The sequence below is a fragment of the Nestor notabilis genome, unplaced genomic scaffold (genome assembly GCF_000696875.1).
Source record: "Nestor notabilis isolate BGI_N333 unplaced genomic scaffold, ASM69687v1 scaffold15805, whole genome shotgun sequence".
NCBI lineage: Eukaryota > Metazoa > Chordata > Aves > Psittaciformes > Psittacidae > Nestor > Nestor notabilis.
Window position 1 is genome coordinate 4000 of NW_009930767.1, and position 16191 is coordinate 20190.

Below are 16191 nucleotides of genomic sequence, written 5' to 3' on the forward strand. Positions count from 1 at the left end.
AGATGTCTATTCTTAGCCATACATAACATATGTAGCAAAAACTTTCACAAAACAGTTTTTAAAATACTGTTTTCTTACCCTTACAGAACAATACACAACATACATGAAATAAAACAGAAAATGTGTTGAATAGAGTAAGTAACACCTTTTAGAGACAAAATATGCATAGAACTGTTTGGCTGACACGTAAATTATTCAAACAATACACTTGCTATGTTATACAAGAAGAATATCCCATGATAGAACATTTTATGTAGACAACTAGAAGTGGACATTTTGGCCGTGCATTTGCTTAACTATTTTCTACACATGCAGTTGGCATTCTTTGCATGAGTAGGCATTAGTTTCTGCAGGGTTACAAATTTTGTAGAGACTGCACAGTTTATATTTAATAGAATTTGTTATCACATACCCATGTGTCTGCATGAACAGGCCTGATGTTGCTGAGAAGCACCTCTTCATAATTTCCATAATCACAGAATTTAACAACTGCAGTTGTCCCAGAAGAATGGAGAGCTTCAATTTCTGCCCGGTAGAACTTAAAAGAGAAATTTTCAAAGGTCATAAAATACTACCTGAAATACCACAAACAGCTTAAGAACTACCTTCTCATATATATACATGTGTGTGTATACATATATATATTTAGTCTTAGTATGATATTTTGAGTAATATTAGTACTAGTTATTAAGCTAGTACTAGTTATTAAACTTCCATATGGTAGACTGCAAGGACATTGTAGAATGTATTTAGAATATTTATTGAGAAAATACGCAGTTTATCAAAGTAGACTGAACAGTTAAAAGACTTGTTTTAATTCCTCTGAAAGCACAACAAATTCATCACTAACAAATGCTACTGTATGCAGGTAAGTGTTACTGTCAGACTTTTTCTTAAAAATACACTTATCACCAAGTGTCTATCAGCCATATAGACTGTACAGACTAATATATGCTTATTTTAACACAATGAAATATGATAAAAGTATGATAAAACTGCCCCTTCAGAGTCCTTTTTCTAACACAAAATTTGTTTTTTTGACATTTATACAAACATACATCAGCTTTCTTGAAGATATTCAATCACTTTTATGCTACTGAACACAAAGAAATCACTGCCTCCTAATATGGTTAAGCTCAGTACTATACTTTATCATCACATTTCAAAAGTTGTCCTAGATATGAGCAGCAGCATTTAATGTAACTACCAAAAAACCAGTAACGCTCAAAAAACCCCCTTTTCTAATGTGATGAATACTTTTCAGGTAGCAGTCTGGCATTACCTCATATCTACTTATACATTCATGTTTCCCAGAATTTCAAAAACTCATCTCATAGTAATGCAAATGTGCTTCTGAAAATAGGAAACAATTCCACAATTTGCCATTATATTTCACACTAATCCATCCACCCAAGCTACATATTCCTATTTTAGAGAGCCAATGCACTATATGTTGCCACTGTCAAAAATTCTGCATGCCTTATCATGTTTTAGTCACACAAACAAAAGACAAAAATAAAGTTATGCTGCTGAGCTAACATTGTCTACTTCCTGTAAAAAAGACACACATGCCAAACATTAAATAAATAAAGACAGAAAATGGTGTGAATAAAACCTGTTCAAAGAAGAATACTTAAGATAGTCCTCAGATTATCAGAAAGGATCAAAAACTGAAGAAACTACTCAAGAAGAGTGACAGAGAACTCCTGAACAGATAATAACAAATCAAAACAACATCAAACTTTTTTAGCAAAGGAAAAGATGAAAGAAAAGGGTCTTGCTTCAAAAGAAATCTTATTAACAGGAAAAACAGCTAAAGAGGAAGTATTTAAACTTTCAAAAATCATGAAAACAAAACTACCTTGCAGCATAACTCACTTGTTCCACAAATCCTCCAGCTAATAGTCCACTCAGGATAATAAAAAAAAATAAGCCTTTTGCTGTTTCCTTTTTGTAATGATTGAAATAAAAGAGGGATTTTTATCTTTTTTTTTTTTTTTTTTTAACAACCCCATTGCTGCAGACTGGTCTTGCCTTGCACTAGTATAGGTTGCACACTGACTTATTCTAGAAAAAGGCATTACACATTTACCATTACAGACTATTCTAGATGGCACAGAAACCTTCTGTTGTTACTTGGGAAAGAATATGAGCACGTAGATCCATACTCATCCCCCCAGATTTTCATTGCTTAAGTCAAATGCTTCCGTTAGGAGCTCAGTCATCCTAAACTGCAACCTGAATGAGAGAAACAATCACCTCCAAGATGACTTAATTTATGCACGCGATGAATACAAGCAACAAATCTCCTAAATACAATTCAAAAACAGAACAAGAAATTAGCAAAGGAGCAAGCACACTACACACCTGTGATGTATGTCTCTGTGCTAGCATCATAAAAATCCACATGTATGTATGTATGTAAGAAAACATTAAAAGGCACATATTGAGGTACTTCTCATTTTGCAAAGGCATACCTTGTTGTCTTCCCAATAAAGAGCCAAACACTCATCCCCTGGTCTCCAACTTTTCCCATACTCCACATGAATCGATGGTTCCAGTATTTTCTCTGGTTTGATGGGCCCAGATCTCCTTTTGGGACCGGTGTTGTAATACAACATTTTATCATCAAAAGATGGGATTGTAGTGGGTCCCGATGACTTGATAGGTCCTACTCGTCTACCTTTCTGATGATGCTCAGTATCTCCATTTGGTACAGCATTAAAATTATCAGTTCTGCCAGGATTTTGGTAATCATTATTCACACCAAAATGTTGCTCACTTCTTACCATAAAGGCTTCATTACTTATTGTTCGTGCCTTCCTATCACAAAAATTTTCTGAATTGTGTATTTGGTTTTCCCTTTTCCCACGTTTCTGGTTATTGTTGTCTGTATTATCTTGAGCAGCAGAGTTCTCCTTGAATTCCGTGAAAGACACCCCTTTTCCTACTCTGTTTTGCATATTGTTATCCCTTTTTTTGAAAGTAATGTCACTCTGGTGAGTGGCTATGGGATAACCCAAATCCTTTGGCCTATCATTTCTAGGATAATGTCTGTCACTTTTATTTTTTTCATCTGTCCAATGTTCTAAAGAGCTGTGTCTTTCAGGACCTCTGTTTCTTGGTAACCCACCACCTTCCAAAGCCTGCCTTGAATTTTGAATATCCCTTTGAAAACGAGGGGGTTTCTCATTCCTTGGTTGTCTCATGTCATTGCGAGAAACGTGTCTTGAATGATTCTCTTTGATGCCGTTCTGTTCCGTATTCATAACTTTGTGCTGTACTTGATGTGGTGGCTGAAATGGCAATTTTGGTTCTACAAAGAAAAAAGTTATTTCACTTATTAACATACTTCACACAAACATATTTTAGAAACAGCATTTCAGACCCTAACTGATAAAGCAATAGTATTATTTAGAAAAAGTATGCAGTATTTATCTTTGTGATACAGAAATGGAATGGTACATGGAAAATTTAGCAGAGACATTTGAGCTGTATTTCCTAGATATTGGAAAACATACACTACTCTGGGCTGTACTGAGAACCAAACCACCTACCAGTGTGAGAAAAGCTGGGTGTACATTTCCAGGAGGTTACTTATTTCTTCCTATAGACATCAATAGCTCACTTGATTAAAAGCCCTTTAAGACAGAAAAACGTAATTCCAACTTGGAGAAAGAAAGAGGGAGGAAAATGAGGAGAAAAAAGGAATACCTGAACTGAAACTTTCTGTAAAAATAGCTTGTTAAAAGCTATTCAGCATAAAAGACAAAGGCAAGAAATAAAACTGATAAAATAAACACAGCTGACAAACCGTAGATAATGGGAATAGTAAGACCAGAACTCAGGAGACCCCGATGAATGAGCCGTAACATGAACTGCTCAAGCATTACCTTCAAGATATTCAACCAGGACTCTAACTGATGAGAAGTAAAACATGATTATCACGGATCTCATGAGAAAAAAGCAAACTTGATAAGGGATGCTGGGAGGAGGGGAATTCTGGATGTCTCCGAAACTTTTTATAGAATTGGGATTTTTTTTAGGCAAACATGGAATTTTTAATGGGATGTTTAGGTGAAGAGTCAAAGGAGGGAAAAGAGCAAGATGAATCCAGGAGGAATAAGTATGAGAAAATAAAGAAGGATTAAACAGAACAGTTGCAAGTAAGCAAGCCCCTGGTCAACACACTTGCCAGGCCAACACCTGCATGTGATCACTGTACCCTGTCTCCTCTCCTTATTAAATTCTGTTTCTAAACATCTTCTCTGTGATTAAGTTCTCTATTGTGCATGTGAGGGGACATGTTTTAAACCTGCTGGTACACCTGAGACAGGATAGCTGCTAAAGGAGACCAAGAAAGACCTGGCAGTTGAATATTGGAAGACCATGGGTCTGAAGACCAACTACCTGAGAGACCACAGGTTTGGGCTCAGATACTGGAGAGACCTCAGTAACTCTGCTCATGTAACCCTTTCCTGCAAATTTTCAGGTTAGCCAGCAAGCTGAACAAAAGGTGTCTGAGGTGGGTACCGGAGGTAAACAGCCTAGGGGCCATGAGAGACCATGTGAGTACGTTCATGTGGGTGGCTGGGTATGAGATCTGCTAGCGGACTTTGAACTTGATTCAAAAGGAAAGCATAAACCCATCAGAGGGATTCATGTTTATATCCTAGAATGGTTTGGGTTGGAAAGGCCCTTAAAGTTCATCTAGTTCCAAACCCCCTGGCATGGACAGGGACACCTTCCACTAGACCAGGTTTCTCAAAGCCTCATCCAACCTGGCCTTGAACACTTCCACAAGGGATGGGGCAGCCACAACTTCTTGGGGCGTCCTGTTCCAGTGCCTCACCACCGATCTATAAGGTCCTTCCCAACCCAAATTGCTCTATGATTCTGTGATGTTACCGTGTAAAAACAACCAGGAAAAAAAAAAAAAGCCCACACATCACACTGGTGATATGACTGGTTTACCTCAAGCATTAACTTAAGTTGGAGGACAAAAATTGAAATCTGAAAGCACAGAAATGTCCTGTCTCTTTGGTGATAGCTGGGGTAGGTCCCTGAGAGTTTGGGGGTGTATCCTTCTGCTTGCAATAAACGCTCACTTTCCAATGAAGTCCTATTCTTCTGAAGGACATCTGCATGAAGACTTAATGAGACAGTATGAAAACCTCTGCCAAAGGCAATTGTTTGCAAACCCTCCTTACACAGTCAGTACCTCTGGTTGTCACTTATCTCCTGCGGACAACACTGGCAATGGAGAATGTAAGGGTAGCTGCTACTAAATTAAGCAAGATGCTCAGATACAGAGCATGCAGAGGCCAAGAGACCATGTGATACTGATATTATACAACATCATTCAAAGCACCACAGGAGTATGGTCTGTAGTTATAGGCTGCATATTTGAAGAAGAAAACTGACAAACGAGTTTGCTGAGAAAAGAGAGAAAGCAGTCTGGGAAAAGTCTTTGATGAGCAGCTAGGAAAGCTCTGGGTCAATGCTCTAACCAAAACCATCGTTTTGTGTCTCACAGCCTACCCCCCACTTAACAACAAATAAATAAGTATGATTAATAATTTGATCTTTACTTGAATCTTTCAAAGGTGTAGATGCCTGACAAAAGCTTTTGTGGCTTTGGATCCTGAGCAGATGGAAACACCAGCCTGTTCTCAGTCCCAAAGAACTGAAGAGAGAGGAGGTGTCTGAAACATGCCTGGTTCTCAGCAGTTCGTCCATTATTTCTTAATTCTATAGTCAGAGCTCTTGGTACTGTTTTGTTCTCCCTGATAATCCTTGAGTTTACTTATTTAAGCTGGCAAGAATGGATGAACTGTTCCTCATAACAAAAGAAAAATAAGAAGATGATTAATGGAAAAATCCTTTGTGTTCAGTAGCAGAAATAATCCAAGTGCAAGCAAAGGCAGATAGTTGACAGCAATTTTGCTTACTATGTCTGTTATCTCTCACTGTCAGCAGGTTTTTCTTGCCAACCAAAACTTGAAAATACTTAATTTCAACACAAAAATATTTTCATAGGTGTCACCAACCACTCACAGTTAGAAATAAGTATAAAAGTAGTTCTTTGCATTTCATCTAAATGAAGTATGTTTAGTATAGGCAATGTTTTACAATTAAAGAACTAGCAGATAGTGGGGGATAGGTATTTAATGCTTTTGACAGCTAGAATTACTTATCACTTCATTAAGTGCGAACAAAGGAGATGAAACAACTTGCTTTTGGATAACTAATTCATACTACCTAAAACGAAAACAAATAAATAAATAAATAAAATAAACAAACATTTAAAAAAAACAACAACAACAAAAAAAAAACAACCAAAAGTTTACCATGCTGTTTTGTCTCTAAAAAAACCAGAAGTACCTGCTAAACAAAACACAAAGGTATTTCAGTTCATAGACGTTTTTCTACTTGGTCTAAATCTAACTATGAAAAGGTACCAAATCAGAGTTAACAAGTTAAACAACTGTTCTGGGTTCCTGTTCACAAACAGAACCAGCTGCCCTGGTTACTGCAAATCCAGGAGTGAATTTAGAAATTCTCAACAGTACCAAGGCTTCAGGTGCAATTAGAAACACTAGATGAGAAAGCCATGGAGAGAAAAGCAAATCAATCCTCTGTGTGCTTGAGATGAAAACATTCTTCTCTCCAGACACTTTCTCCTCAGATCACGTCAGTAAATCTTGAAGAAAATGTGGCATGACACAGAATTTAAAAAAATATTTATCTCAGTTCATCAAAACTGCCTTTTATTTTCGCATCTCCATAGGCTCTCAGCCCTTTAGAAGAAATTACATCTGTCTGAAGTGTACAGTAGCCTAATGCTCGCGATAATGATAAATATGGCCATTCCAGGTAATCATATCCATCAACGTAATATAGCAGGGGTATGCGCATTTATTCAAAACTACTATCCCTACACAAAGGTCAGCTCTCTGAATAGCTAAAAACGAACTGTGATTCTAGAGGTATGGGCTAGGTAGGGGGCAGAAATACTGCAGAACAATCAATCTCGGTTTATATTGAGTGGAGGCTGTACTATGCTACATATAAATGCAGAAAAACCTGCCTGCCCTGGCCTTTCTTAGTACAGTTACAGTGCAGAAAAATCGATGAAGGGACCTTATACTTGGCTATGTAACATTACATATTTGAGCTATTTCTAGCAGTTTCCCTGACTTGCCTTTCTCTGACCACTGCTTTTCTAATACTAAGAGAGAACTACATGTCTCTACTGCTAACAACTGACAGGAGGATCAAATGAAACAAAAAAGCAGCTAGTAATATACATCTTGTTTTCTGCAAACACTTGGATGCAGACTTCACAACTTGGAGTGTTCACAGTTTTAAGTATAATCACTGCAGATACATCAGCACTCTGCAAGCACTGTTAACACTCGTGTCATCTCAGTTTGCATGGAACTTCAGGCAACTAATAATTAAGAATTTACATGAGATTATTTTCAACCACAGAGGCAGAAAAATGGCAGAAAAATAGCACTTTCAGTAAATTATTTAAAGATGTGTTTGAATTCATCAGACTGCACAGGTTTTTTTTCCCTCAAACTTGGCAAAGAAAAAAAGCACTTCTAAAGAGACAAGAAGCCTGCAATTCAGCAAACACCTATGTACTTCTTGAGCAATCCATTTGAAGTAGACTCCGCAAGTTAAAAATAAAACCTGGCATAGAAAAAGAGGCACGATGCTACAGGCTGGACACATTCAGTAAGAAAACAAACTAACAAAATGAAACTGAGCAACCACTTTAAAGCCAATTGACTTCCAAACAGCAGACAGTAAAAGAGCATGCATTATTATTTCTTCAGAAGGAAAAAAGGCAGAAATACTTCAAAGTTTTCAAAAAATAATCGGAACACTTTGTGGAATCTTCAAAAACGCTAACAAGTGCTTTTTCCAGAGAAGCACGACACAGGAGTAGTAGACCAGATTGCATATTGATCATTCAGATAACACTAAAACCCCTAACATACTGTTAAAAAACCCAAGAACCCTGTGTGTCACATTAGGAAATATGCCAGAACTGTTGGCAACTGAAGGAGTACAAAGCCTTTACAAAGTTATCATAGAATTACGTTTTGATTCTTATGACATTTTGGGTCTTTCTATTTTTATTTAAGAGGGGAAAAATACAAAAAACCAAAGCATATTTATCTTTCAAACACAGTATGCTAATATAATTATTTTTTTTACTCACGTAACACAATGCTTTATTACACTACAGTATGTTGGCTGCATACACGTACTAAACCCAAAGGATCATAAAAGTCCCCCTAAGCAAACATTATCAACCAGTAATATCATTTTAAAAGAAGCAAGTCACTGATTTCACAGTTCTTGATAAATTTCTTTTACTTACTTACTATAAACTACTGACAATATGAAAAGCATATATCCCACAGGGACTATTTCTATTATTTTTCCTTTAAATGTCTTTCAGTCACACATAAAAGCCTTCTCTAATCTGCCAGTACAACCACAAATCTTTACCAAAGAAAAATCAATGTTTGTAACGTGAGAGAAGCATACTACCACCGTTTTCATTTCTGCTCACTGTGAAAATCTTAACTCACCTTTTGTAAGCAAAATGAGTTGCCAAAAGATCTCTCAAGCATAATTCCTACATATGCTTTTGAAAATGAGATTGTATTTATTACCTAAACAGTTTACAAAATTGTATCGGCTAATGCAGAATGTCTGTTACTAAATATATTTAAAATTAATATAATTTAAATTAATGTATTTTGAATTTCTGACAAATACAGTGAAGACTCAAGATACAAACATTTGATCCACAACTAGCTGCATTTCATAAAGCAAGCTATAAACTTGTGCCTACACACTGTAAACAAATGATAAATAACATGCATAAGAAAAGGAACTCTTGTAACTTTTTTGTTCACTTTCTAAAAACTGGTTTAGTAAGACCTAGACCCAACTCAAATATAAAACAATATTTAGCTATAACTTATTTTGCAGGCAAAAAAAACCCAAAACATTGTTGCAATGAAACTCAACCTAGGTACAGCAATGACATAGTATTTGCTACCAAAAGACCTATAAGCTATCAGACTTATAAGCAAATGCCTTCCTGTTCATGAAAACATAAACCTTATCACACCATAAAAACGTTTAGTGAACTCTAAAACAGCTCACAGTGCATCTAATTCTACTAGCAACAGCAAAAGAACCTGGGGTTTACTAGCACGTTCATTAACTCCTGAGCCTATCTGTTGAGGCAAGTTTTCTGACAAAGCTTGTGTCCTTTTTCTTCGCTGCTCTTTCCTCTTTTTTGGACAAAAACATTCTCAGTACAGATCCAAGAACTGAATCTCTAGACTGCTATGTTTCCTTCCACCTGAATATGTTGACCTTTAGTTGCTGCAGGCTAATGCAAAGTGCTTATGCAAGTAGCAACTGTAAATGTGCAGCTCTGAAACTCAAAAGACAAAAAAGATAATAAATAAGTAAAGAAATATGCCATGTATTCAATGGAGAGTGGATAGTCCTAATAATTCTCACAGAAAACTGGGGTTTAATGCACTGACAGAGGGTACATGGCTTCATGTTTTCATTTCTAATTCGGTAATGGCTCTCAAACACAACTAACCTTAAATTCACCGCTACAGCAAACAAGGACAGATATTTACACGTTTTTTAAACATATAAAGCACAAACAGAAATCATACATTTAACAAAAAATCTCTCGCTAGACTAATCAGAGTGATGGGGATGTTCTACCTGTATTTCGGATACAGGTGCCTACTGACATTACAGCCATTCATACCTTTCCCAACAGGGCAACTTGTTCACTTTCATTTACTACAACCCTATTTTCCACTTTTTCCATATTACCTTTTTTCTTCTTAAATCCCAAATCCAGTGAAAATACACAAAGCAAGAATTCATTATTAACAGTCGATGATGACTGTTTTGGAACATTCCTTAAATGCATTCACTCTGTAGAAAGCTCAAAAATATCAAGCACTTCATATGAAATACTATGATCTTTTTTTCACCCTTTATGAAATGTGTCATTTTGTAGGGAGAAAAAAATTACAATTCTATCACAAAACCTTCATGTTAAATAATGGAAGCAGGTATTTTCATTTCACCCACTGAAACACCCACAAGGTGTTTCAGTTTCCAAACCCAAAAGGAAAAGAATGATCTCCATCTATTACTCAGTTTACCACAAGTTTTACTTTAATATTACAGCAGCCTTTAGAGACCTCAGGGTGTATGGAGTTTCCTCTTTTTACTTTTAATGAGCCTGTTAAAGTTTCTGAAGTACTGCCTGATTTAGACCTAAAGCAGACAACCTGATATACATAGACTACATTCGCGTATGGCTTTTTAAGAAAGAAAAGTAACTAAAAGGACATTAGAAAAAAATTCCAGGTCTTCTGCATTAAATCCAAGGGACTATTTGGCTTCCCTTTTTCTAAAATCCTACCTTTGCCTCAGTCCTTAAACAGGAAAACCAGGTGAAAAGAGCTGTGCAGTATTTTACAGCAGCCAAAAAGTTGTGGTTTGGTTTTGTTGTCCCCCCTTATCACAATTACTAAACTCTTTATTGGGCAGCATGCCAAATGTGTTGCTTACAAACTGAGGAAAGAGGACTGAGGTTATTACCTTTTATTTAATGGACTTTCATGTTGTTCAGAAGGTGTGAAAGCCTTTATCAAATTAGATTAAGAAACTGGGATTTATGTCACCTCATTTCAAAATTACTGACTTTTAGACATCTAAGCCTGAAACAAACACCTTAAGCTCTTTCATATACAAGACAGATGAACAAACCACCACAGTTTGATTTATTTGAGCTTTCTTCAAGGAGAGGAATCACTCTCTAGCACTCCTCGATTTTACACAGCTGACAGTGGAGGAAGTTCTAGGAACCATCTTTTAGATGACAGAGTTAAAGAAGAATTCCGCTAACACATTCTAACTGGTTCTAGATATATTAATTTAAATAACTTACCCTCTACTGTGAGAGTACCCATTTTGGATTCCAAAAAATCAAACAGTGTGCTTGGTGCAGACGGTCTGGCATTTCCTAGCTCTTCCTCATCTTCAGATCTAATTCGGCCTCGGCCCTTCCCTTTACCTGTAAACATCACAAGTTACTTGTGAGTGGGAAATAAATTCACAAGAAGTGTACACAATTTTTCATTTAGAAAATGTTTTTATTTTCTATTAAAGAAAAAAATGTATCGACAAAATAGATACAGACATTTTCCATTTAAGGATATTCAAATCTGTGACTTCAAAAATTTTGATAAGAATACAATACACGGAGGCTTTCTCTAACTATTTGCTTTACATTTGTGATGCATTCTAACTTGCAGGAAAAAACCATGCAGATACACCCTTCTATAACTACATTAGTAATCCACCATACACAATTCCTTTGCTTGTAAACGCCGTTTTAAAGCTCTCTTTGCATGTTTTACCTCTAGGTGGTGGTCCCTGAATGAGTTTCTGTTTATTGTTGTTCAGAAGAAAATTTAATGCTGCCTCTAGGCTATTACTGTTATCCATAAGTGCCTGTCTTGCTGCTTCTTTGCTGAAACCCATCTCTGTTATGTGTTTTAGAGCCTTTTCGTCAACCTGAAATAAACAGTACACACAGAACTAATCATAAGATACAACAAAGACTCTATAAAACCATCAGATTTTACTTTAATTTTCATTAATTTTTAACTGAAACACTACTTCACGTTTTGCTGATGGTAACTATTTCAGTTTCATGTAAGATCTTCGCATCTTAGGTCCAAACAAATGGCTAGTAGAGGGTTTTTTAACATTATTATGATGATGATTATTAATTCAACAGTTTTCAGTTCTCATATTATTCAGATTTCAAGCACAAATTCCCCTAGCCTACCTCGTCCTTCACTGCACACTAGAATAGGATGACAGGTTGTAATATACTTTCTGAGATGAAAACTAAAAGGAATCTCTTGAAGTAATACTAGTTTAAAAACTAGCCATTTGTTCCCACTTGAAGCCTTTCACAAATTTTACAGACAATACAAAACCTGGTTATACATTTCTTTAAACATGGAGAAAATATAATTGCTAACGGTTCTGTAGAAGCAAGCAAAGAAATACAAACAATCTACTTCACAGAAATACAGGCTTTCTTATTCTAAACATCATAGAGCATGACAAAAACGTAAAGCAGAAATCACAGAGCATTAATTACAGAAAATAACCTTAAATGTACACTGTGCTTTAAAACATTCAAGTGAGAACTGCCTCTTCTAGTGCAGACAGTCCTACATGCACTAAACATGAAATGGGACTAGGCCCTCTGTCCTTCCTCATCTGATACCCAAACAAATGATGCCAGGTAATCATCTACTACAGCAGCTGTAACCAAATACATTCTTCACTGGAGCCCACAAACATTCATTATCCATGCTTTAAGATCTTAAAATCTTTACTTATAACTTAAGAAGGTTTTCTATATATGCTTAGTGGGTTTGTATTTCCTTCTTCTGAACAGTGCCTACATATGGTAAATGACATTATACTAAGTTTTGTAAGTTAGAAGAACTGCCATTTTACAGTGTAGTAAAGACAAACATCTTGCAGTTCATAGAAAAACCAGAAAACTATATACTTTAAACAAGTCTAGGTTTTGGGGTTCTTTTGGCGGGAATGGGGGAAGTATCTATCTAGTTTGAGGGGGGTTAAGTCTATTTAGGTAAAGGCATACGTGTCAAGAATGACAAGGTCTGCCACTGCTGCTACACTGGGCAGAGGGATGACTAAATGACCTCTTGAGGTCCTTTCAGCCTGTGCCTCTACAATTCTCTATTGACATTTCTGAGCAAAGTGTTGAGGACGAGTGCTGGAGGCTCTCCTTGCTGTGAGATGATAATACATACTACACAAACAAAACAGTAACAGGCAGTTACTGTTCCTATTCTCATTGTTAAAGCTTTGGTAAAAGTAGGTGGAAAATATTCAACTAGAAATTATATTTATAATCAATATTTTAATACTGATTTACTGAGTTACTACACTGTTACAATGCCTCTTTCAGTCTGCTTTCATCGCTCAAATTAGAATCATTGGGTTTGCATACTTGGAAATTCCTCTCCCGAGTTGTTCTTCACAGCAAATACTTCCTCCATCATAAACTTTTAGATTGCTGAAGCAATCAAAACTGAAACATCAATGACTGCATATCTTACACCTACTTAATTCAATGCAGCCATCCTAAAGAACACCTCTTAGTAAGTAAAAACTGATGAAATACATGGGAAGGTGATGTTCTGCATTAAGGGGCACAGTTCACACCGTCCAATAGTAACCTGCCTTACTCAAAAGAAAACATTACTTGTGATAACATAAGCAACATTCCCATGTCACAACAAAAGTATTTCTATTTTGTTATTTTAAATGTCTGAGTACACTTAGTTTTGCCAACGTTAAAGAAATGGTTTAAAACAGACTCTTAAATATTAATTCAGAATAAAAGTTACATTAAAATATTATTTGATGTGTTGAAAATGAAGGATGAAAGTCATCCTGCCCAAATTGAATTAATGTTAACATGCAAAAACTATCAAGCTTATTTAAACAAGAAAATAAAACTACACTGTAATGTCCTATACCACATATATCACTACTTTTCTTTTGTAAGGACTTAGTTTTAAATTTTACTGGATAGGATAAAGTGGGTTTTGTAAAAATAAACAACACTGATACTCATAACTATCTCAGTAATGTACAAAAGCACTTTAAGTATTCTAAACAGAATTCAAAACAAACTGAAAGGAAAGCCACTATTCCTCAGGGTCTTTTGGCTTTATCTTTGTTAATATGGTTTTTAATATTACACGTTTAAATTTCCTTTTAAGTCTTCTACCTTACCAGTTCTCGGTAGACGCCTTCATTCTTTCCCTCAGGTTTTGTTATCCTCTCTTTCTGGAACAGTTCCCTATTTCGATTCCCTCCAGCACTCACACTGAGATTACTTCTGCTATTACCACCACCTCCTCCAAATGTCTTGGTCTTCAGATAAGCACAAACAGAACATTTCAGTAAACAGAACTTAAGAAAATAAGGCTTAATATTTAGCTAGTAGAAAAAGCACAGTAAATTTGATGCAGCAATGTTTTTCATGGTTATGCTTTGCATCAACAAATAAAGCATTAATTTACACACATGCATTTATTACGCAGGCATTTTTTCCCCTTTGCCCAAATGAGGCTGTAAAAAGAGGACATAATTCTAGGTTTTTATGACTTACCAAGCAAATCTGAAAAATAAACTATAAGGAAAACTGAGGGAGGACATAAAAACTCTGACATGTTAGAACTAAACTTCCTAGCTGTTCTTTCAGACTGAAGGAAGCAAATTATGGGGGTTTGGGATTTGTGATTACGTGCATTTATTACTTAAATCTTATTAGTTAAATTGTAAAAAACGTATTTTTAAATAGTGGCTCAAATCAAAATCAGATCTACAATAACATAATGATATGTTTAATTATTCGCTTTAGTAAGAATATACCCATTAATCCAAAAGGACAAATTTTTGATATATCTTTTTAAAGATATGTCAGTAGAATTATAAGCAGGCAAGCATTAGAAAGCATTTGCCATTTAAGAAAGAAATACTTAAAATAACACAAAAGATAAGTGGAATTATCCTCATGGAATTATCATAAATCGTACTAAGCAAAATGCCATACACGTGCATTCTAACCTCCTTGCTCTTTGCTACTTCTGCAATAGCAGCTGTTCTCTGCTTTTCAAATTCATCATTGTCCACAACAGTTTTCACAGTATTTGTCATTTGCAGGGTCTTTCTGCGATCAAGGTCTCTGCTGTCCACTTGAGCATGAGAGGCACATTTCTGAAAACACAAAAGAAAGTTTTAATTAACTCTTCTGCCTAGTCTCATTTGAAAAAAATAAAGTATTATTAGAGTAGCACAACTTTACATAAAGAATATGATCGCAAAACTGTACACCTGTATGACTTACATCTATATGCCTTTACCAAAAACACACTCCTCGGGTCCACTAAAAACGCCAACGAGTTTTACATTTTTAAGCTTAGTTCATGATGCAGCTATTATGATTCTTGTAAATACCTTTGGCGTTTAAGAAAGGACTATGTCAGCACCTAGAAGGTCCGACCAGAAGAATCAAAGGCTCCACATATTAAATAATAATTTTAGCTTGAAATTGAGAGGAAAAACATTAAATATAAATTGCCATAGCAAAGGGACATTTTTAGATTCAAATGATCGTGTTTTGATAGCCTTTATCTAACTGGAACCAGGCCCCCTAGATATCACGATACAGTTTATGAAGAAGCATACTATACCTGCCCAAAAGGTACAAAAGGAGGAGGACCACCTTCCGTTCCAATGTTACTCCTATTGTGTTTTGCTAAACTCTGTAAAAGAAAATTGGCAATTGATAAATTGTAAACAGAAAACAGATTATATGGTAAATGTCTCTAGTTCAGAATGTATATAAAACTTCCAAGACGAACATTTTAGGTATTAAAACTAATGATAATTCTTAAAATCCTGAGGCACTTAAGGAAAAGGTTGGATGAGGGGCAGGAAGATGAAGAAAATTATGAAAATTTGCAAAATCAAGCACTGGCACAGGTTGCCCAGGGAGGTCGTGGGGTCTCAATCCTTGAAGATATTCAGAAGCTGCCTGGACATTGTCCTGGGCAACCAGCTCTAGGTGGCCTTGCTTAGGTGGGGATGCTGGGTCAGATGACTTCCAGAGGTCCCTTCTAACCTGCCATTCTGTGAAAGTCATGAACCCATGCAGAAACAAATATTGAAAGGATAAAACAGAATACAGCAATTCTAGATGTGAAGGCTGTGTGTAGGCTCTCCCTAAAAGACACCTCTTTTTGCCGCTGCTGGAAGCAAAATACTGTGCCAATAGGAAATTTCCCATATGGCCTCATGAAAAACGTGGTACATATACTAAATTGATCAGCAGACCTTTGGATTGCAAAGACGGTAACAGTGAAACTACTGATTACTGATACATAGTATCTACAGAACAGAAGTGCCCTAAACTCTCAGCCACAATCAGTCAATCAGTGACCTAGATCTGAAAACAAAGCATCCTCAAATAATACGAGTTACCAGTCACCA

General features: G+C 36.1%; 1 protein-coding gene across 1 annotated transcript in view; it reads right to left on the bottom strand.

The window, feature by feature from the left end:
* Positions 1–288: 288 nt before the first annotated feature.
* TDRD3 (tudor domain containing 3) overlaps positions 289–16191 on the bottom strand; it is a 35595-nt gene continuing 19692 nt past the window's right edge. The window contains exons 6-12 of the mRNA XM_010015575.1: positions 15393–15464; positions 14767–14916; positions 13930–14070; positions 11496–11652; positions 11024–11149; positions 2478–3316; positions 289–538 (exon numbers count right to left, since the gene is read on the bottom strand). Coding sequence (XP_010013877.1) covers positions 389–538; positions 2478–3316; positions 11024–11149; positions 11496–11652; positions 13930–14070; positions 14767–14916; positions 15393–15464 — 1635 coding nt within the window. The 3' untranslated portion in view covers positions 289–388. The remainder of the gene's footprint in view (positions 539–2477; positions 3317–11023; positions 11150–11495; positions 11653–13929; positions 14071–14766; positions 14917–15392; positions 15465–16191) is intronic.